Genomic DNA, 23,285 nt, shown 5'->3' on the forward strand with positions numbered 1-23,285 from the left:
GTGGGGTTGTTAACCAATGTCATAAAACAGCATGTGTGTTACTGTTACATGAGAAACTATCTGTTCTGTAAGCCTTCACCTGAAGTACAATAAAATATTTAAAAAAAAAAAAAAAATTAGCCAAGATTTAAGTCACAAAGATTTTTAAAAATTCTTTGACTTTAATACAGTAAAATTAGAAATTAACCATAAAAACAATTTTAAAAAAAAAAGTTGCCATTGAGTCTATTCCAAGTTATGGCAATTCCATGTGCACCATAGAATTTTCAATGACTGATTTTTCCAAAGTAGATCACCAGGACTTTCTTCCGAGGTGCCTCAGGGTCGACTTGAACCGCCAACCATGCGATAAGCAGCCGAATTGCTTAACTGTTTGTGCCACTCAGGGACTCCCTAAAAAAACTGAGTTTTAGTTTTTTTTAATAAAACAATAGCCTCTCCAAAACCTATACACTTAAAAATTTTTAGTTACTGATGGACCACAACTACCACAGCCTCCACCAGACTGAGTCCAGCACAACTAGGTGGTGCCCGGCTACCACTACCAATTGCTCTGACAGGGATCACAATAGAGGGGCCCAGACAGAGCTCGAGAAAAATGTAGAACAAAATTCTAACTCACAAAAAAGGAGCAGACTTACTGGTCAGACAAGAGACTGGAGAAACCCTGAGAGTATGGCCCCCAGATACCCTTTTAACTCAGTACTGAAGTCACTCCTGAGGTTCATCCTTCATCCAAAGATTAGACAGGTACATAAAATAATCATACATGTAGCTCAACTACATATATGAAACTAAATGAGCACATCAGCCCAGGGGCAAGGAAGAGAAGGCTGGAGGGACAGGAAAGCTGGACGAATGGAAATGGGGAACCCAAGGTAAAGAAGGGGAGAGTGTTAACGCTTCACGGGGTTGGCAACCAATGTCACAAAACAATATTAATTGTTTAATGACAAACTAATTTTCTCTCTAAACTTTCATCTAAAGCACAATAATAAAAAATAAAGATTAACATTAAAAAATTTTTAGTTACTCTTCTAAATAACTCAAAACTAAAACTACAAACTACTTAGAAATGGAAGAGTAGGAGCACTGTATTTCAAATTTGTGAGATACGTTGATCAATGCCAAAGGAAAATTCAGAGCCTAAAATTTTTTATTAAAAAAAGATTTATAATAAACTAGTAAATTAGAAAAAGAACATCAAAATAACTTCAAAATATGAAGGAATACATTTATAAGACTAAATCAGAAATTAATAAAATATTAAAACCAAAATAGATTTGATCAACAAACCCTAAAGCTGATTCTTTAAGAAGACCAATAAATAGACAAACCTTCGTTAAATCTGTTAAAGAAAAAAATACACAACATAGAAATTAGAAGAGCAACATAATTACAGACATGGAGATGATTTTTAGAATTACAGAGAGTATTAGGAACAAATGTATGCCAACATATTGGAAAATCTAGATGAAGTGGGTGATTTTCTAGGAAAATATAAATAACAAAAATTGTCTTAAGAAAATAAAAATAAGTTAACCACAATAAAAATTGAAAAGGTAGGTAAATTTTTAGCCCTAAGAAAGACCCAAGATGCAATATTTTTATTTGTCAGGTCTACCAAAACATCAAGGAATAGATTGTTTCTATGTTATGTAAGCTTTTCTAGGAAGACAAGGAAGTGGAAAACCTCCCCATTCCTCTTGTAAGAGTAACATAAGCCTAAAACAAGTAAGGAAAAAAAAAAAAGAAGTATAACTATGGAAATGAGTAGACGTAACTGTCATTGTTTACAAGCTTATCCAAGTAGAAAATCAAAGCAAATCAACTAAAAAGACTTCATAACCATTAATAGGATCAGCAGGGCAGACAATTAACAAAGAACAACAGTTACATTCCTCAACTGGTAATAACTAATTAGTAAATATAATAGGCAAGATCACATCCTCTCTATCACTTTTTCTAGTCAACATTATATAGCAAGTTTTATCCAATGCAATAAGAAAAATAAATAAGAATTGGAAAAAAAAGAAACAAAATTGTCTTTATTTGCCACAAAAAAGATTGCCTATATAGAATAGCCAAGAGAAACTACAGATTATTAGAACTAATAAGAGAATTTAGCAAGTTTTCTGTATATGAAATCAATCGCATTCCCTCTACATCTAAATCAAACAGAAAATACAACTTTTAAAATATACCATTTACGATAGCAACAAATAAGATACCTAGGAATAAATCTAACAAAAGATATATATGGATAAATTATAAAACTTTAATGAAGACACTAAATAAGATCTAAATAAAGGAATATACCATGTTCATGGCTGGGAGACTTAATATCATAAAGATGTCAGGATTCCTGAGTTAATTTATATTTTAATATAACTCCAGTAAAACTCTCAACAGAATTATTCATGGATCTTGACAAGCTGATTCTAATGTGTCTACGAATTAAAAAAAGAAATGAATAACAAGACTTTTTTTTTTTTTTTTTTTTTTTTACTTTAAAGAACAAATTTATTTTCTCATAGTTTAGGAGGCTAGAAGTCTGAATTCAGGGTACATCTCTAAGGGGAGGTCCTTCCTTGTCTATTTCAGCTTATAGTAGCTGTCACCAATCCCTGGAGTCCCTAGGCTTGTAGATGCACCTGTCTCCATCATCTGTCTTCCTCTTCCCCCTGTGTGTGTATGTCTATGCTGCTCTTTATACAACTCAGAAATGATTAGGTTTAGGATCCACCCTACATTGGTATGACTTCAACTGATTGATTACATTACATTAGATTGCGTTGTGGAAAGTGATTACATTACATTACATGAAACTGAAACCAAACCAAACCAGTTTCCTTGGAGTCAGTTCTGACTCATGGCAACCCCATGCATGCAGAGTAGAACTGCTACATACAGTTTTCAAGGCTGTGACCTTTTGGAAGTAGATCGCCAGGCCTTTCTTCCAAGGTGCCTCTGGGTGGGTTTGGAGCACCAATCTTTCAGTTAGCAGTCGAGTGTTTTACCGTTGGGCCATCCAGGGATTCCTACATTACATTAGTTGTAAGGTCATTACATTACATTAGATTGCATCCATAGGTATAGGGGCTAAGATTCCAGCACATATTTTGGGGGGACACAATTCAATCCTGAACACGCAGATAACTCCTCTAAGAAAGATTCGGTGGTTATGTCTGCATTTGGTTTCTTTTATAATGACTCCAGTGGGTAAAGCACCCAGTGAATTGTGATCTGGGACACCCACTGTCTCCTGCACTTCAATGGAAAGAAAATGGGGGAAAACAGTATTTCTTTCACTGTGTTCATAAAACTTTAATAAAACAGTGGAATGTTACCCTTCTATCCAGCCCCCTCATCCAGCTGGTATACACCAGCATGGCTATCCTGGTTGTTACAATTTTGGCATATTTGCTCATCTGTTGTTAAAAGTGGTTCCCCTGAGCCCCCTGTGTGGGCTCTGCAGGCAGAGGCCTATCTGGGGCCAGGTTGTGGGTGGGGTAGGGCATGTGCCCTGGGCGTTGCATGCGTGCCCTGGTGCAGCTTGAGGCAGGGCGCCAATGAGCAGTTTCTATTGGCCATCACAATTTCCATCACCCACTGTGAGAGATCATTCAGCAATTTAACACTAATTACCCTAGGCCTTATTTTCTGTAGATAGGTCCCTGACTCAGGCCCTTCTCTGACACCTTCCAGCTGGCTCCCCAACCCAGCAGCCAAAGGACTAATGCCTGCCTTAAACCAGGGCTGCCTGCTCTGCCCCAACCAGGCTGGCATTGATTCCAGTTGATTGGCACCTGGGCCATACTGACAACCAAGACAATTTTGAAGAATAACAAGCTGAAAGAATTCACTTTGTGAGAGAGCAAGACTTACTATAAAGCTATAGTAATTAAAACAACGTGGTACACTGGTACCAAAGATAGACAAATACACCAGTGGAATAGAACAGAAAGCCAAAAACAAGACCCACGCATCTATGCAAATACAATTTATGTCAGAAGAATTATTTCAAATCAGTAGGCAAAGATATGCTATTTAATAAATAATATTAATAAAATAAGTTATCTATACCCAAGAAGCTCTCATGGCACAGTGGTTAAGAACTACAGCTGCTAACCAAAAGGTCTGCAGTTCAAAGCCACCAGCCGCTCCTTGGAAACCCTATGGGACAGTTCTGAGTCACTATGAGTCGGAAGGGACTTGACAGCAATTGGTTTATACAAAAAAATATAAAATTGTATTTCTATCTCACATTGAACACAGAAATAAATTCCAGATTAATGGGTTACTGTGAAAAGCCAAACTTTAGAAGATCATGTGAGAGAATACCTTCATGACTTAGAACAGAGAAAGATTTTTTAAACAAGAAGAAGAAAACACAAAACATAGAGGAAAAGCTGTAAATTTGAGTACATTAAAATGTAAAACTTTGATGCATCAAAATATCCCATAAATAAAGCTAAAAGATAAGCTGGCTGGAAGAGGTACTTGCAATGCATGTAACTGACAAAGGATTGAGATAAAGAATATATAGTTTTAAAATCCTAGAAGTGACCAAAACAAACAACCCATGAAACAAAACAGGCAAAAATATGAACACACAATTCAAAAGAAGATGAAATCAAAATTCTCAACCCACTAATAAGGGAAATCCCAATTAAAACAACAATGAAAAATAATTTCACACCCATCATATGAGCAACATTTTTAAAGGTCACTAATATCCAAGTGTTGAGGAGGCTGTAGAGCAATGGCATTTCTCCTACACTCGTCGTAGGAGTATAAATTGGGAAAGCATTTGAGGAGCAAGCAATACCTAGTAAAAATGAAGACACATGTACCTTCAATGGTGCAATTCCACTTCTAAGCTGATACCCAAGACACGGACCTGCATATTCATTGCAGTATTATTTGTAATAGCAAAAAAAAAAAAAAAAAAAATTGAAACAAATATCCAATAACAGGAGGATGGATTTTAAAAAACGGTATATTCATAGAATATTGTCTTATACAGCAGTTAAAATTAATGAACTACAGCCAAATACATCAAAATGGCTAAATCTCAAAAACAACATGGACTGCAAAAACAGCAAGTTTGCAGAAAAGGTACAGTCTGTTACTATTTACATAAAGTTTTAAAACCATGCTATATATTTTTGTATTTAGTAAATGTACCAGAATATTCAGGGAACAATAAATACCAAACTCAATTTAGTAGAAGGGAAGAGAAAGGAATTTGAGAGGGGTCCAGAGGATGCCTTGATTGTTTCAGTCACTTGAGGTTGGCTACATGGGTGTCAGGTTCTCTCGTCTCTCTCCCCCAGGTGTGCCACAGGGGAGGCTTGGCAGGACATCATGCTGGCCTGCATGCCAGGCAAGAAGTGTGCCCCAGAGTCTGAGCCCAGCAACAGCACAGAAGGGGAAACGCCTTGTGGCAGCAGCTTTGCGGTTTTCTACTTCATCAGCTTTTACATGCTCTGTGCCTTCCTGGTAAGCTGCGGTAGGACTCATCAGCCATAGGGAATGAGGGTACATTTTCAGGACAGCTCCAGCCCTTTTCTCTGCAGCTCGTGGTCAGGGCAACCTCGTCTAAGGAGCTGACTTGGGAAGACTAAGTCAATAGGAGTGTCCAGCCACACTAAGGGCAGAAGACCCTGGCCAGAGCCCAGAAAGCCCAACTACCATCTTGCTTGTCCATTCTTTGGCCCTTGTCATGGTGGCAGTGTCCCAGAGGGCAGGGGAATGTGTATGTATAGAACGCTGGAGGGAATTTATTCTCTTTTGGCCTTTTATTGAGAAGTGAGGAAAAGGTGGTAGATGAAGTCACTCTCTGTTCTTGGCAGCCCTTCCCAGCAGCATGGTATGAGGGAAGCTGTCCAGCCTGTATGGAGGGTTCATCACTCACAACTCCAAGGCGAGCTGTGTCAAGTTTATATCCAAGAGACCCACGTTCCAGGAGCTGGTGTTTTAAATGATGATCTATTGGTCTTTGGAAATACTGACATCTGCCATTCATTGGCAGCAGTTGGCAAAGTGGATTCAAGTGTCAAGTGTGTAGGAAGGTCCTCTTAGAACACCTCCTGTACTCTCTGCAGATCATCAACCTCTTTGTAGCTGTCATCATGGACAACTTTGACTACCTGACAAGGGACTGGTCCATCCTTGGTCCCCACCATCTGGATGAATTTAAAAGAATCTGGGCAGAGTATGACCCTGAAGCCAAGTAAGTTCCCGGAAGGAAATCTTGATTAGGCAATTGAGTGGCCCTACCTGTAGGAGAGGTGCAAGAAGGGTCAACATTGGGTGGATCAGTCTGAAACACTGAATTGCCATCAGACCCCAGGGTGAAGGGTCAAGGGCCAGTAAAGAAGGTCAGGCACCGTTGACTAAGTCATGAACCATAACTGTTATCATCAGTGGATAAAACCCACTGCCGTTGAGTCAATTCCGACTCATAGTGACCCTATAGGACAGAATAGAACTGCCCCATAGGGTTTCCATGGAGTACCTGCTAGATTTGAACTGCCAACCCTTTGGTTAGCAGCCTGAGCTCTTAACCACTACGCCACCAGGGTTTCCTTTCAGTGGATAGGAGACCTCAATGCCAGGAATAACTAGTGAGCACTCAAGTTAGAACATTTAGGGCTGGGCATATCTTGACTCCATTCCTGCCTGTGGTCCAAGGATACCCTGATCAATCTATCATATTTGGCTGACACTCAGTAAATACCTCTTGGTCATATGGTGGTTGATTGAAGCAGAAGTACATGTTGAGAACCACAGTGCACTATAAAATCCCTTCTACCTTGAACATAGCACCAATGGAAAATTGCTCATTAAAATCTAAACACATGTATGTTGATTTTAGCGTTGTACCATGCAGTTCTACAGCTCTGCACCACGTGTGTCTAACAGGCTACAGCTCTAACGAGTTTCCCTCTGTGGGTGGACCCCCACCTCTCAGTTGCATGAGTCCTAGACTGCATAGCCATTAGACTGTGACCCTCTGACTGCCCTTTCCTCCTGACCTTCCTCTTCTAGGGGTCGGATCAAACACCTAGATGTGGTGACCCTACTCCGGCGGATTCAACCCCCACTGGGTTTTGGGAAGCTCTGTCCTCACCGCGTGGCTTGCAAAGTAAGAGATGACCTGGGTTCAAGGGGAAAAGAGAGACAAGATAGGAGGCAAGACACCTATTTTCTTGTGACCTTGGTCAGGCCACTGATCCTTTCAGGGAATGAAGATAACATTTTATGTCTGAAGAAAAGAGAGCCGAGCCAGGTTATATTTTAAGGTTCCTGGCAGCTCTAAGTGCTCAGACTCTGAGGGAACAAAGAGTGAATGCCTCACATCCCCCAGCAAGCCATGTGCCCAATCCTGAATAAAGGACCTTGTTCAGAGTGGAACTTTTCTGCCCCATCAGGCTGCTTCTGGAACAACAGAGAAGACACCACCCAAGCATCCTGGGAGATTTCCCAGCCTAGGATGTATGGGTGAGGGGTTCTTTTCCTGGAGTCAGGAGCCATTAGAGAGCCCATGCATTGGCTTCAGGAACTTGTGAAGTCCTAAAGTTGTAGCAAAACCACTGAAACACTCATGAATTTTACTGGGAAGGGGATCCTTCACTTTCAGTCAGATTCCTAAATGAGTCCGTGACCCAAAAAAAGCTTAAGGCAAACACCCTACGTTCTGTTAGACTCAACTCTCGCTCGTATGGCACTTGCACGACCCTACGAGTGAGTGCCTCCTTAAATCGTGTGCCCTTGGTGCCTCTCTTGCCTCTCACCTCTCACCCTAATTCCTGACATGGAGCCCAGCAGTCACTGAAGAGTGTCATTTCCACTTTCTCCCCTTATCTTTCAATTGCCATCTCACCCCTGTGCTTGCCATTCTGTGCCCCCTGTTGGAATAGTAATGAGCTGAAACAGAGTTGGGAGGAGTTGAGGTCAGAGAGCCTTATAGAGGAAGAAACACAAATGGCAGAAAGATTCTGCTCTGTGGGTAATCCACTCATGGAAAATAGAGAATCGAAGGTATAGAGAACCTTCTACTTGTGCTCTGTTATGCTCTGTTTTTCCTCTTTTGTACCTCCACTTTGTTCCAAGAAAAGTTTAGATTTCCAAGAGTATAGAAAATATGCAGAAGGGGAAAAGAGAACAAATTAAAAGTGAGGTAAAAGCACAATGGAAAGCAAGGGCGGGGACGAGTGCAGCCAGAATAGGGCTGAAATACATCCTGTGGTGTCTGACAGAAGGACTTTCAGTTCTCTGATGGCCTCTTTGGAAAGAGAAACTTTGACAGTTATACAATTCACACTGTCCATGAGATTCAAAAAGATCCAGTCACTCAGGGAAAGCATAACCCTTCTTGGCACTAAGATTAACAGGAGGATACCATGTGATCTAATGAGTACCATCCGTGACCACGTCTTCAAATAGATGTCACAACGAGTTTCATGGTGCTCTTTCTTATAATGACTCCAGAGTGGGCTGATGGGACCACACTTTGCAAAACGAAAGCTAATTGTGGTGGTAGGACAGGAGGGAAAGGGGAATACAATACTATCTAGTGTCAGCTAGCATCTGCTCCAGCTTGGTGCATAAGTAATGTTTTCAGATCTATAGGGAATGTATATTTTCGATGTGCAAGCAAACCTCTGGTTATTGTTTCCCTTATCTGGGCTGTTGATGAATGCTGACTGGCAAGTGAGCACCCATCTACTGCCTGGTATGCAGCTGTTCTTTGTTGCCAGTAGGGAGGGAGCAGCCCCATATGCCTATAGCAGACATTTGAACAGGCGGGGAGGTGGGGGAGTGGGTTTAACATCCTTTCATGGAATCGAAGGTCTAAAGAGGACAAATGCTATTCCTCCCCCACTCTACAGAGAGGGCGGGAGTAGATAAGGCAAAGCCAAGATTCCCCCACCCCCACCCCACCCCCGTCACCCACCAGAAAGGTTTTGAATGCATTTCAGTGACCTAAGCTTCCTACCCTACCTGCTCCCAACACACCCACACAACACCCACAGGAGCTGGAGGCCCCCTCCCAGTACTCTCCTGCCTCGGTGGTTGTGTGGGCCCTGTGAGAAATGTTTGCTGTAGTCACTGGCTTTGCCTCCCCTCCCCTGCAGCGCCTGGTCTCCATGAACATGCCTCTAAACAGTGATGGGACGGTCATGTTCAATGCCACCCTGTTTGCCCTGGTGAGGACAGCTCTGAGGATCAAAACAGAAGGTAAGGGTCATCTGCAAGCCCTTGTGACAGCTGCTCAGGAGACCTAGCAGACGAACCAGAGAGGGAGCCTGTGAAGTGCTGTCAGTGACTCTCCAGTCTCTACTGTCAGAGCAGTGATACAGGCATAGCGTTCTCATCCAGGAACGTTAGAGGGGCCTGGCCCAGTCAGGCTTTCTTTGTTTCTTGAGTGGCCGCCTTGCTAGAGCCTTATGTATTTTGAATTCGTTTTCCATCAAACCCTGGAAATTTTTCTGAGTGATATCTTGAGGTTCTAGGGTATAACCCATAAAGCAGAAGGAGAGAAGTGTTACCTGAAGCAGAACCAAGCCCCATCTAAATCGAATTTTATTGGCTACAGGTGGGTCTCTCAAATGCTTAACTCCCTGTTTAAAGGCCTTGTGTTGGGAAAGGGACACAGTGGCAAATGATGACTAAGGTCAAGGTCATTGCTTACAGCTGAGCAGACTGCACCTGGCACAAGCGTGCTCAGCCAACCATGGGGAAGAGACAGTGGTGGTAAACCTCACCTGTGCTCTACTTACCAGGTCACGCCCACGGCTTCTCCACCTGGAGGGACTCCGGGACTCCTCCTTCTAGTTTGCACAAAGGTGCCCTACAGCTAGCAGCAGCCTTGGCTAAGATAACCTATTGTCCTTATAATGGAAAAGTATTTCTGAATCACTTTGTGGAAGGGCTTTATAATATATCCCTGGGTGGTACAAATGGTTAAGCGCTTGACTCCTAGCTGAAAGGTTGGCTATTTGAACCCATCCAGAGGCGCCTTGGAAGACAGCCCTGGCGATCTGCAGCCAAAAGGTCAAAGCCTTAAAAACCCTATGGAGCAGTTGTACTCTGCGCACGTGGGGTCTCCATGAGTCAGAATCTACTCAACCGCAAATAGCAACAAGAAGATGCAATCCCTGCTTTCCAAGAACTTCCAGTCTATTAGTGTTTCTTAGAATGTGGTCAAAAGACCACCTACCTCAAAATCAGCTGTTGGAACTTGTTTAAAATGCTGCATCCCAAGCACCAGCCCAGATCTACTAACTCAGCATCTCTGGGAGGGGGGCTCAGGACTCTGCATTTTGAACCAGCTGCCTAGATGATTCATATGTGAGCTAAAGTTTGAAACCCAGTGATACAGTAATTAGAGAAAACACAAATAAGACAGGCAGTCTGTTTTCTTTTCCCTTTCTTAAGTTTCAATCTTAGCATCTCAGGCTGCCAGGTGCAGTGTTTTGCTTTAGTTCAACAGAAGGAGCGCTGGGCAGGGAGAGAGAAGGCTTGAATCTGAGTCCTCTTGCTAATACTGTGTGGGATAAGTCCGTTATTCTCTCTGTATTTTGGTTTCTTCATTTATAAACTAAGAAAGGTAGTGACATCTGGGAGTTTAGTTCAGTGAATAACTCATAGAAGTGACTTCTCTCAGTTAAATCCTTTCAGAAATAGGAACACCTGAAATGAAGGAAAAGACGAAGCTGTCCAACAAGATACATGTCAAATTATGAGCCCATCTTAAAAACAAAAATAAAATAGCTCATGTCCTACTGCTAAACTAAAAAGACAGTAAAGGCTAAAAACATGTACCTTCAGTAGCCAGTGCAATAACTCCATCTGAAATAGGTGTAAATAAGCATATTTCTAACTGCCAAAAGAATTGAAGACACATTTAATATGTGTATGTGTGTGTAACATAGAAGAAAAATTGGAAGAAAATTTATTAGCAGGTTGTTATGGATTCAATTATGTCTACCAAAAAGATATGTTGAAGTCCTAACCCCTGGTACCTGTGAGCATGACCTTGTTTGGAAATAGGGTCTTTGAAGATGTTATCAGTTAACATGAGATCATACTGGAGTAGGATGGGTCCTAATTCAGTCTGAGTGGTGTCCTTATAAAAGAGGAGAAGAGACACAGAGAGACAGACAGAGGAAGGACAGCCAGGTGAAGACACATCTACAAGCCAAGGAACACCTGGGGTTACTGGAGGCTGGGAGAGACAAGAAAGGATCTTCCCTAGAGACTTTGGAGGGCACATGGCCCCACTGACACATTGATGTGGACACCTACACTGCTGTTCTTATAAGCCTCGAAGTTTGTGATGTTTTGTTATGGCAACTCTGGGAAACTGATACACATGCTAATATTGGTTATCACAGAGTGGTAGAATCCGCAGTGACTTTGACCCTCTTCCTTTACTTTCGTTACTTTCCAAATTTTCTACAATGAATGTTATTACATTTATGTTCAGGGAGAAGAGGTTTTCTTTTCCAAGGAGAGAAGACGTTATAATGTACTACTAAAAGGAATATGCTGCAATACTATGTTCACTACATCCACAGAGTTTTTTTTGCTATTCACAATAGCAAAAAAATGGAAAGAGCCTAAGCGCCCTTCAGCAAATGAGTGGATAAGCAAAATGTGATACATAACATACAATGGAATACTATGCAATCATAAAGAACTATGATGAGTCTGAGAAACATATTATAATATGGATGGATCTGGAGGACATAATGCTACGTGAGATAAGTCAACCACATAAGGACAAATATTGTGTGATACCATTTTCATAAGAAGACAAGAATACATACATATACAGAGACCAATATTCATTGGTGGTTACCAGGAATGGGGGTGTGGGCAGGGAGTCACTCTCCAGATTGTAGATACTTATTATTTTTGGTGATAGGAAAAGTAGCACAGAATGTGGGTGTAATGAGCACAGACTGACCAAAGTAAATGATGCCACTAAAAAGTACACAAGAGAAAAGGACTTTTGTGCTAAAGAATATGACATATATAATTTGGCAACAACACTAACAATAACCAAAAAATGAGTGTCTGGTCACATATGTAGGTGTATAGGCATATATGTGTATGGGTAGGTACAGGTGAGTACATACGGGCACACAGATAAAAGTAACTATGTACATGCTAGTAGATATGTGTGTACATTCATATATATTCACAAAGGACACAGTTACTTCTCAAACATAAAAAACTTCTTGCAAGAATAGTTTTCTGAGTTTGAAGGCTTAGGTCCTTAGTATCATGGGACAACTCAGTCAATTGGCACCACAAAGTTCACGTTCTACATCCTAGTGAGGTGAGTAGCATCTGGCGAGCGGCCATCTAAGATACAACTGTTGGCTCTATTCGTTAGAAGCAAAAGAGAAAGAAGGAAACCAAAGTTTCGGGGAAGAAACTAGTCTACAGAGTTAACAGCCTACACGAACCACAGCCTCATCCACCCTGAGACCAGAAGGACTAGATGGTGCCTGGCTACCACTGTGATCAGGCCCACAATAGATGAACCTGGATAGAATGGGAGAAAAACACAACTCAAATTCTTAAAAGTTCAGACTTACTGGACCAGGTGAGACTGGAGGACTCCCTGAGACTATTGCCCTGAAATACTCTTTAAACCTTGAGCTGAAACTATCCCTTGAGGTCACCTTTTAGCCAAACATAAGATTGGCACACAAAATAAAGGATATTACCCATGAGTACAGGGCTCCATTAAAAAAAAATCTATATGAGACCAAAAGGTCAACAATTACTCTAAAGCAAAGATTAGAAGACAAGGGGGGCAGGGAAACTAGAGTACTGGAAAAGGAACAACCAGAATGCAGTTAATGAGAACGTTGACACATTGTGAAAAATGTAACTAATGTCACTGAACCACTTATGTGGAAATTGTCAAATGGGATGGATGGATGGATGGATGATAGATACTGTCAAGTCAACTCCGACTCATGGCAGCTTCACGGATAGCAAAATAAAAGTCGCCTGCATTATCCTCACTGTTGCCAGCATGTTTCAGTCCATTGTGGCAGCTGTTGTGGAAATCCATCTCATCAGAGTTCTCCCTTGCCCTCATTGGCCCTCTGCATTTCACCAGCATGATGTCCTCCTAATTGTGTCCACGGCAAGTGAGTTGGGACAATGTTCTGTTGTAACCCATAGGGTTTTCATTGGCTAATCTTTGGAAGTAGATCACCAGGCCTTTCTTCCTAGTCTGTCTTAGTCTGTAAGCTCTGCTGAAACCTGTCCACCATGGGTGACCCTGCTGGTATTTGAAATACCGGTGGCATAGTTTCCAGCATCATAGTGCTATGCAAGCCACCACAGTACAACATACTGACAGACATGCGGTAGGCAATACTTAAAGCCTGATGTATATTGATAAACCGCATAAAGGAATGAAAAACACTGATGCACCAAAGCCAAGATTCAGCAACGTTTAAGATGCACTGACAGAGCAAACCAAACCTCAGCTAAATACCAATAGCTGATCACAGTACAAAAGGGACTGATCAAAATAGCCAAATACAGACAGCCGGTATTTCTTCCCCAAGAAAAAGGAAGAAGCGAGCAAGTGATGTAGGAACTACAGTCAAGAATGAAAGATAATCTTTTAAACACAAAGACATTGCAGAACAGCCTATCAAAGGGCCTGAGTGCCTCACTAAAGGGCAAGCCTTCATCAGAGACAGGCCCGCCACATACTTGTTAAAATGTTAAGACTGGGAGACAAAGGCCAGTTCTTAGAAGCAACTAGAAAGAAATGTGAGAAAAAGTCAGAATTGTGAGAACAAGATCTGTCTCAGTCCTCACCCTTCAGAGTTTTGAGAGTGGAAAGAAATCAACACCTATTTCAGAGAGCTAGAGCTGTGTCCCAAGTCCAATACCAAGCCAAGCAAACATTCCACTTGGAATTGTGAAATAAAAACAAGTCCAGACTTTGATAGGGAGATGCTTTATTCAGAAAGAAGGGAGGAAATGGACTATTCTCATAGATGGGAGGGGTCTATAGTAACAGGAAGAACACTCTGACCGTAGGCTCTGCACGTGACTGAAAGAATTAGGAAAAAAGAGTTTTCTTTTATGGAGGCAGAGAAAACAAAACCCCAAAACCAAACCCGTTGCCGTCGAGTCGATTCCGACTCATAGTGACCCCCAGGGTAGAACTGCTCCATAGAGTTTCCAAGGAGCGCCTGGTGGATTCGAACTGCTGACCAAAAAACAGCCGTAGCTGTTAACCACTATACCACCAGGGTTTCCAAGACTAGGAAAAACCCAGGTGTAGGGTGAAAGGTGATGTCATCGGATATTAAATCAGAATGTTTTACACTGAGGCCAGCCTCTTGTACAGGAGGGGCCCTTAAAAAGGGATAGTATGTTGGCTCAGGCTGAAGGCGGGCCACAGTTCATGGGCTTGGAGGATGGAGAGAAGCTTAACCAAAGTTTGGTTAACAAGCACTTTGTTTCTGATTGGTCAGTGAGGACAAGCTATTTAGTTACCAATTTATAGGCAAGCAATGGGAATTGGGAGGGTCTGTGTCTGGCCTGAAGGAGCCCTGGTGTCACAGTGGTTAAAGTGCTTGACTGCTAATCAAAACGTCACTGGTTTGAACCCACCAGCTGCTCCAAAGGAGGAAGATGTAGCAATCTGCTTCTGTAAAGATTTACAGCCTTGGAAACCCTATGGGGCAGTTCTACTCTGTCCTATAGGGTCTCTAAGAGTCAGACTCAATGGCAGTGGGTTGGGTTGGGTTTGGTTTTTGGTCTGGCCTTCTCATAGGTAAGCAAGGGGGCATCTGTGAGTCTTATCTAAGTCATATGGGAAGAGTGGTTATTTGCAGTAAACCATTTTCCTGAACACAGAGGGTGGGGGATTTCTTTAACCATCTCTGTTTTCTAGTATCATAGGGCTCAGGTAAAATTCAACATTATCAGAATACAGAAGGAAAATATTTTAAAATACTTAGATGATATGAAACAATTGTCAATAAAGGTCTACAACTGCATAGATTATTATGAAAAATTAAGGCTTGAAAAAATATGAAAGATTCTTTTGGAAGAAAGTGTGTTTGAATATTGTATTAATTAGGAGTGTCTTCTAATGTGTCAGAAAACACTGTCTTAACTATGAAGAGGGCAGTGGTGGTTCAGTGGTAGAATTCTCACCTTCCGTGCTGGAGACCAGGGTTTGATTCCCTGCTGAAGCACCTCACGTGTAGCCACCAACCATCTGTCAGTGGAGGCTTGTGTGTTGGCTATGATGCTGAACAGGTTTCAGCGGAGCTTCCAGACTAAGACAGGCTAGGAAGAAGGGCCTGACCATCTACTTCCAAAATTCAGCTAATGAAAACCTTGTGGATCACAGCAGTCCAATCCCATTGTACATGCAGCAGCGTAACAATACCACCTTAACCATGAAGAGAATTTATTGGCTTCATAACTGGAATGCCCAGGGCTTGCCCTCTGGTTTCAGGTACTGTTGGACCTGATGCTCAAACAGTGAACTCAGGTGTCCTCTAATCCCTCTCCATGACCACTTCTGCTCTCTCCTGCTTGGCTATCCCACATGGCCACAGAGGTGGATCTGAACTCAGGCAGCCTGACCCCAAACCTCCCATCCTCTATTCCGTGCTGTCTATCCTATAGAATAGCATTAAATACCCCTGGTGGCATACTGGTTAAGTGCTACGTCTGCTAACCAAAAGGTTGGCAGTTCAAATTCACCAGGCGCTCCTTGGAAACTCTATGGGGCAGTTCTACTCTGTCCTATAGGGTTGCTATGAGTTGGAATCGACTTGACGGCAACAGGTTTGGTTTTTTTGTTGTTGCTTATATTGTTTTTTTGTTGTTGTTGTTGTTTATGGAGCCCTGGTTGCTCAGTGGTTAAGAGCTCAGCTGCTAACCAAAAGGTTGGCAGTTTGAATCCACCAGCTGCTGCTTGGAAGCCCTATGGGGCAGTTCTATTCTGTCCTGTAGGGTCCACTATGAGTTGGAATTGACTCAATGGCAACAGGTTTTTTGGTGTATTGGTTTTCCATGGCTGCATAACAAATCACCCTAAACTTAGCTTAAAACAACACCATTTATTAGCTCACTGTGCTGTCGGTCAGAAGTCCAGGAGTGGGTTGTATGCCCAGGGCCTCACAAGGCCGAAATCAGGATATTAATCGAGCTGTGTTCTGTTCTGGAGACTGGAGAAAAATCCTCATCCAAGTTCCTTCAGGCTGTTGGCCACAGTTCATTTCCTTGCAGTTGTAGGAGTGGGGTCCTCATCTTCCTGCTCACTGTTGACTGGGACCACTCTGAGCTCCTAGAGGCCGCCTCTCTCCATTGGAGGTACACAACATGGGTGTTTGCTTTCTTCCAGCCCAGCCAAGCCCTTCTCTCTGACTCCCTCTTCTGTTCCCAGATGGAGAGAAGTCTCCGCTTGAAAGGGCTCACGTGATTAAGTCAGGCCCACCTGGAATATCTCCCTATTTTAGGGTCAAATGTGCCATATAACAGAACTTGATCACTGGAGTAAAATACTGTACATCATATTCGCAGTCCCAGGGATTATGTAGGGCATGTACATAGTTAGAGGTGGGTGGATACCTTGGGGGCATCTTTCAATCCAGTTTAACACCTCTCCTCTTATAGCTGCAGGTCTCAGCTTTCCTTTTTCACCTGTGTAAAGCCGGTAACCTGAGGCTGCATGGGACAGGTAGATAATCAAGCCTGTCTTACCAGTGGAGAAACTAAGCCCAGACAGTGCATCAGTCCAAAACAACAGAACCCAGCGTCTTCTGATTTCCTCTTCCACAGTTAGGTTTTATCACCTCCTCCCCAACAGAGCCACCACCCATCTGTCATTTTGTCTTACTGTGGTGACTTGCGTGTTGCTATGATGCTGTAACTATGCCACCGGTATTTCAAATACCAGCAGAGTCACCCTTGATGGACAGTTTTCCCGACTAAGACAGTCTGGAAAGAAAGGCCTGACATTCTACTTCTGAAAATTAGCCAGTGAAAACCCTATGCATCACAGAATGTTGTCCGAGATTTCGACTCACTTAAACGTTTGATGTGTCATCAGGAGGGCCCCATCGCTGGAGAAGAACACCCATATTTGGTAAAGTGGAGGGTCAGCAAAGGCGTGGGAAACCCTCAATGAGATGGATGAACATAATGGCCACAACAATGGACTCAGACATACCGAGGATCGTGAAGATGGTGCAGGACCGGGCAACCTGTTGTTCTGTTGTACATTAAGTTCCCATGAGTCCAGCCAACTTGATGGCACCTAACAATAGCAACCCCTTGGGAACCTCATCACAGCATCCGATGCTCCATTTCGGATTTGCCAGGGGGGATTGTTCTTCTTTTCAGTCATCCCTGTTTCCCTCTGGCAGCCCAAGGAAGTACACGCAGAATGCCACCCAGAGGGAGCAGCCTCCTTATTGCCCGCAAGGCAGAGGAGGTTGTTCAGTGGATGAGTGAGTGGGTGTTGGTGAAGCTGCCCAGAGACCTGCAGCTCAGCCCAGGCACCCACAGTCTCTCCATCAGACCCTCCGTGAGGAAACGCAACATGGGTGGAGTTGACAGGACGCTACTGGCTGGCCTGAGCAACAGGCGGGAGAGAAGGAAAAAGAAATGGAAGTGGACGGGGTGGGGGCAGAAGGGAAGGGGAAAGGAAGTAAAACAGAAAAATATAAAGAGGAAGAGGAAGGAGGTAGACAATGGGAAGACCTGGGAGAAAAGCAGAGAGAAAGAAAGAAAATGAAACTGACTATTAGGGTATTTGTGGGGCAAAGTCTCCTTAGCATTGACTTCCCATTGTATTCAGAGGGATCAGCCTGCTAAGGAGGCCCTCCAAGGGGCTGATGGTAATTTTCAGCTTTGCATCTCCCTTCCGTCAGGGAACCTAGAACAAGCCAATGAGGAGTTGCGGGCAATAATCAAGAAGATCTGGAAGCGGACCAGCATGAAGCTCCTGGACCAAGTGGTGCCCCCCGCAGGTGGTAAGTGCTCCCTGGATTAAGGCTTGTGTTCTTGAGTCCACTGGGCTTGCTGAGCCTGCTTTCTCTAGACCCTCCCTGTGGGACCCAAAGGCCCTATTTGTTAGAAGGGACTAGGGTGCGATGGCCTTTTCAAACTCAGATTCAGACTGTCAGGTTGGAAATCTGGTCCAATCCTGATGTATACAGATGGGTCTAGGCAAGTCCCCTTGATGCTTAGATGTTTGGCAGAACTTTCCAAGGAAATGCCACAAAGTATAGGTTTCCCCATAAACCACTGGGCTGACTGCTCTAGGAATAATGAGGCCCTAAAGGAAGAATCCCATGAGGTCCCCTCTTGGTTGAAATTCTTTTTGTTCTTCCTAGGACAGTGTTTCCCACTCCATCAAGCCCAAAGTCCCTTTCTATAACAAACAGTTTATAATGCCCCTACTACCATCCTGAATGAAAATCATAGATAATATAACCTTCCTATACATATAATTTCCAAGATATTTGTATAATGCTTTAACGCTAATATAAAATATATTAAAATTAAATGTTTTTCAATATATAAAAGCTCAGATACAACTATGGCAGAAGTTATAATTAACTAGTAAAATGCTTGCACACACCTGCTTACAATGAATGAGTTTGTGTTTAAAAGAAGTAAGGAAATGTTGAATATTGTTGACACTTTGTTTTTGGCATTTTGAAGTAAGCCCTAAATACATATATTTAAATATAAGTGTATATACAGTCAAACCTGGGAAAGCAGGGACCTGTGTAAGGTGGAAACCTGTCAGAGAAGGAAAATGCAAATATTTTCCACTAATAAAGAGCAATAGAAAAGTGGTATGACTGCACCCTGTCAAATGTGGAAAACTTGCAGGGCCAGAAAAACAAAGCAGTCCTGTGGAGTCTGGCTGTCACAGGTTTCATTGTACATACATATATGTGTATACGTACACACGTACATAGGATTACCATGACTGTGAGTGACAGCTGCAAATGCAGACTAGTACAGGTGGGTCAGATACAATGGCTGACTCAGATACCACAAAGGGCATTGCCATCAGGGATACAATTTGTTTGGTCAAGTTCAAACAAAACAAAGCACAGTCTTCCTTCAATTTACAAAGCAGTTGTATTCCTGGAAGACTGTACTACGCTAAAACCATGCAAAAAAAAAAATGTTGTGCATTCACTACAGGCGAAGTCAGCACAACTGGACTAAACCAAAGCTAAGAAGTTTCCTGAATACAATCAAATACTTTGAGAGACAGGGTAGCAGGGGTAGGGGTGTGGGGACCATGCTTTCAGGGGACATCTAGGCCAATTGGCATAACAAAGCTTATTAAGAAAATGTTCTGCATCCTACTTCGGTGAGTGGCGTCTGGGGTCTTAAAAGCTTGCAAGTGGCCATCTAAGATGCATCAATTTGTCCCAACCACTTGGAGTAAAGGAGAATGAAGAACACCAAAGACACAAGGGAAGGGTTAGCCCAAGAGACAGAAAGGACCACATAAACCAGAGACTTCATCAGCCTGAGACCAGAAGAACTAGATGGTGCCCAGCTACCACCAATGACCACCCTAACAGGGAACACAACAGAGAGTCCTTGATGGACCAGCAGAAAGATGGGGTGCAGAACTCAAATTCTAGTAAGAAGACCAGACTTAATGGTCAGACTGAGACTGGAGGTACCCCGGAGAGCATGGCCCCTGGATTCTCTATCAGCCCAGAACTAAAACAATTTCCGAGGCCAACTCTTCCGACAGGGATTAGACTGGACTGTGGGACATAAAGTGATACTCGTGAGGAGTGTGCCTCTTAGCTCAATTAGATACTAGAGACCAAAGGGACAGCTTCTGTCCAGAGGTGAGATGGGAAGGCAGAGAGTGTTAGGAGCTGGCTGAGTGGACACGGGGAATCAGGGACGGAAAGGGGGAGTGTGCTGTCGCAGAATGGGGTGAGCAATTAGGGTCACATAACAATGTATGTATAAAAATTTGTATGGGAGACTAATTTGAAATGTAAACTTCATTTAGACTACAACAATAAAAAAATTTTTTTAAATGTTGTGCATTCATATATAAAACAGAGTTAGGTTCTAAGCTCAGGTGATTATGAGCAGGTTGCTCCCCCACATGAACATTTAGTAGGGTGCTTAAAAGCCGTGCAGAGTGCAAAGCTATTATTTGCTGTGTAAAAAAAAAGCCTGTGCTTTGGGAGACACATCTAGCACCACTAAATGCCAATAGCACTCCCAAATCACTGTGACAACTAAACAACGCCCCAGACCTTTCCAGAACACTCTTTAAGAGGTGATACCACCCCTGTTGAGAACCACTGCCCAAAGGGAAAGCATGACTAAGTGAAGAATCACCTAAGTAGGCCAAGTACCCCCTGATGCTTTATGTACACTATTTTATTTAATCCTTACAACCATTGTATGAAGTTTGCTCAAGGAACTAAAATCCTTCGAACATAAGTAGTTGACCCAAGGTCACATGGCACGTACACAGCAGATTCAGAATTCAAACCTAGGTCTGAGGGACTCCGGAACTCCTTGCTCTTTCTACCATGTAGTTCTTTCTCCCTGAGTATACAGGACAGGGGCTCAGGGGTTTTCCCCTCCCCCAGTGAGACCCTTGCAACGTAGAAGGTTCATCTCTGCCATGAATGTGGCTATTCTTAAGGGACAAGTAGGAGCAGGAGAACCATCACAAGCCCTAGATATAATCCAACCAGTTGTCTCCTGGGTGCATTGCCCTCTCCTTACAAAGAACTAGGAGAAGGAGCAGAGGGGCTGCTTGTTGGGCATGGAATGTTCCCCTTGGAAACTTATTGGCTTCTCCACCATCTGGTCCATTCCCAAGACAGAGACTAATTATGTTATGGCTTGTCTTAGAGCCCTGGTGGAGCAGTGGCTAAGAGCTACGCTGAGCTATGGCTGCTAACCAAAAGGTTGGAAGTTCTAATCCACCAGCCACTCCTTGGAAACTCTATAGAACAGTTCTACCGTGTCCTATAGGGTCACTATGAGTCAGAATCTTTTTTATGTCTAGTCTTGGGTGTCAGCCTAGCAGGGACCTAGCCAAACCTCCTGATAAGAAACACGATCTGTCTGGTTTGAAAGAAAAATTCAAACTCAGACAGGAGGAATGTGCTCCCTGCCATGAACCCCTCCCTCCAACTCAAGCAGAACTATATGTGCACTTAGGGAACCCGGCCAGTTTATGAAGAGCGTTTGAAGCTTCGGAATCGAATAAAAGTTAACAGTGTTAGTTAAGTGAAAAAAGCAAGGTGAGAACAAGGTTGGCAATATGCTGCCTTTTCTATAAAATGAGGTGAATAAGAATATGTTTGCTTATGCTTCCATAAAGACTGTCTGGACAAATACTCAAAACACTAATACAAGAGATTGGCCATTGGGAGGTAGTAATTAGCAGAGGATAGGGTAAGAGCAAGACTTCACTGTATAACTTTTTATGTATTTTTCTTTTTGAACCATGTGAATATACTATCTCTTTAAAAATTAAATTAAAAAACTTAAAGTTAGAATACTAAGAAAAAACAATTATTGTTGTCCAACTTAATTCCTGTGCTTACCTCTAATTCCCTTTCCTTTCTTCATATGTCGTAGATGATGAGGTCACGGTTGGCAAGTTTTACGCCACTTTCCTGATCCAAGAGTACTTCCGGAAGTTCAAGAAGCGCAAAGAGCAGGGGCTTGTGGGCAAGCCTTCCCAGAGGAATACCCTGTCCCTTCAGGTGAGGGGCTAGAGGAGGTGTCCACACCCCGAGGAAGTCCAGGTCTTTTCAGAAGGAAACTTTCTGAGCAATCCATGCCTTTTTGAGGGTTATAGGATCCAAGCCTTTCTGAAGGTTATGGGGTGGGAGTAGAGCATGACATACCCCTCTTCCTCCTGCCACCCCTTGCACACATGCTGCCATCCACAGCCCTGCCTGCCTTCATAGAAGCCCTCTAGAGTTCTTGCAAGCTCTCCTGAAGTTCCTGTGGCAGCCCCTGATTCCTGGTGACTCCTCCTAATGTGAATACACATAGTTCTTGGCCTTCATTCCTCCTGCATGGACGAATGGATTTCCAGAGAAGCACGTTGCCTGGCCGTATATACAGATACGCCTTCCTGAGGCTCCCTCCTTGCAGAGAAGCTGAGCCGGGGTGGCTGGGTCCAGGAGCATTGGGCTCCTTGAGGATGAGGCCCTGGCTCTGGGTGATGGCTGACTAGGAGCTATGGTGGAAAAGGACCGGGGCCTCACTTGTCCTCTGGGTTCCAGGCTGGCCTGCGCACGCTGCATGACCTTGGGCCTGAGATCCGACGGGCCATCTCTGGAGATCTGACGGCCGAGGAGGAGCTGGACAAGGCAATGAAGGAGGCCGTGTCTGCTGCTTCCGAAGACGACATCTTCAGGGTAGGTGGATGTACAGCAGCACTCTTTTACCTTTTCAAGGTTCAGTTTGTAGGCAAAAGAGGGTGGGCTGTTCTGCCAAGAAAATCCAGGAAAAAACGCCTGAGCTCTGGCAGATTCCAAACCCTTCCCGCTCCGCTGTCTCCTCATCCCTCCATCTTTCTAAGCTGACTCTCTCAACTCCCAGGACAGAGCAGCTCTCAGAGCTTCACTGGCTGGTGGAGAAGGAGGGAGAGAGCCGTCTTCCTAACAGAAATGTTTCCTAGGAGAAACTTTCATATTAGAAGTCACAAAGTGGTGGCCCCTGGGCCATACCCAATCTGCAGACCTGTTTGGTTTGCAGCATTTGAAAATCTGGCACGGTCAAATTAAAATCTAGATTTCTGGCTTTTCTTGAGAAAAAAATCAGAAAATTTGGCAATCTGGGGCTTGCATTTCCACATGGCAACAAAGGGCCAGACCAAGTGGTGGTTGCCCTCTGGAGACGGAGCATGTGCTCTCCAGTTCACACAAGTCCCTTCCACTCCTGCTCTCTGTTCCTGGACCCTGAGGCTGACCACAGAGCTGGAATGCCAGAATTCTCACATCCAGCTCTCTGCACTCATTTGCATGCCTTGCCTAACCCCTAAAGTTATTTGGTGAAAATTCCCCTCTATAGCAAGGAAGAAACTACTGACCGCAATTGTACCGGAGCCCTGTTCACATGTATCCCTCCACCCTCTTCCCCATGCCCAGTTCCTAGGCTACAGAAAAACCAGGGAGGTGAAATAAGCCTCATCCCACCTATGGCTGTCCTCTCATTACCATCCTCATTCT

The 23,285-nt window shown here is 43.3% G+C and overlaps 1 protein-coding gene across 2 annotated transcripts in view; it reads left to right on the forward strand.

The window, feature by feature from the left end:
* CACNA1C (calcium voltage-gated channel subunit alpha1 C) overlaps nucleotides 1-23,285 on the forward strand; it is a 692,837-nt gene that overhangs the window by 656,370 nt on the left and 13,182 nt on the right. For both annotated transcript variants that reach the window (XM_023735710.1, XM_004381214.3), the window contains exons 34-40: nucleotides 5,340-5,505; nucleotides 6,111-6,238; nucleotides 7,057-7,153; nucleotides 9,147-9,249; nucleotides 17,955-18,056; nucleotides 21,682-21,809; nucleotides 22,338-22,472. In XM_023735710.1, coding sequence (XP_023591478.1) covers nucleotides 5,340-5,505; nucleotides 6,111-6,238; nucleotides 7,057-7,153; nucleotides 9,147-9,249; nucleotides 17,955-18,056; nucleotides 21,682-21,809; nucleotides 22,338-22,472 — 859 coding nt within the window. The remainder of the gene's footprint in view (nucleotides 1-5,339; nucleotides 5,506-6,110; nucleotides 6,239-7,056; nucleotides 7,154-9,146; nucleotides 9,250-17,954; nucleotides 18,057-21,681; nucleotides 21,810-22,337; nucleotides 22,473-23,285) is intronic.

This window comes from Trichechus manatus, unplaced genomic scaffold, assembly GCF_000243295.1.
Source record: "Trichechus manatus latirostris isolate Lorelei unplaced genomic scaffold, TriManLat1.0 scaffold00081, whole genome shotgun sequence".
NCBI classification, from domain to species: Eukaryota; Metazoa; Chordata; class Mammalia; order Sirenia; family Trichechidae; genus Trichechus; species Trichechus manatus.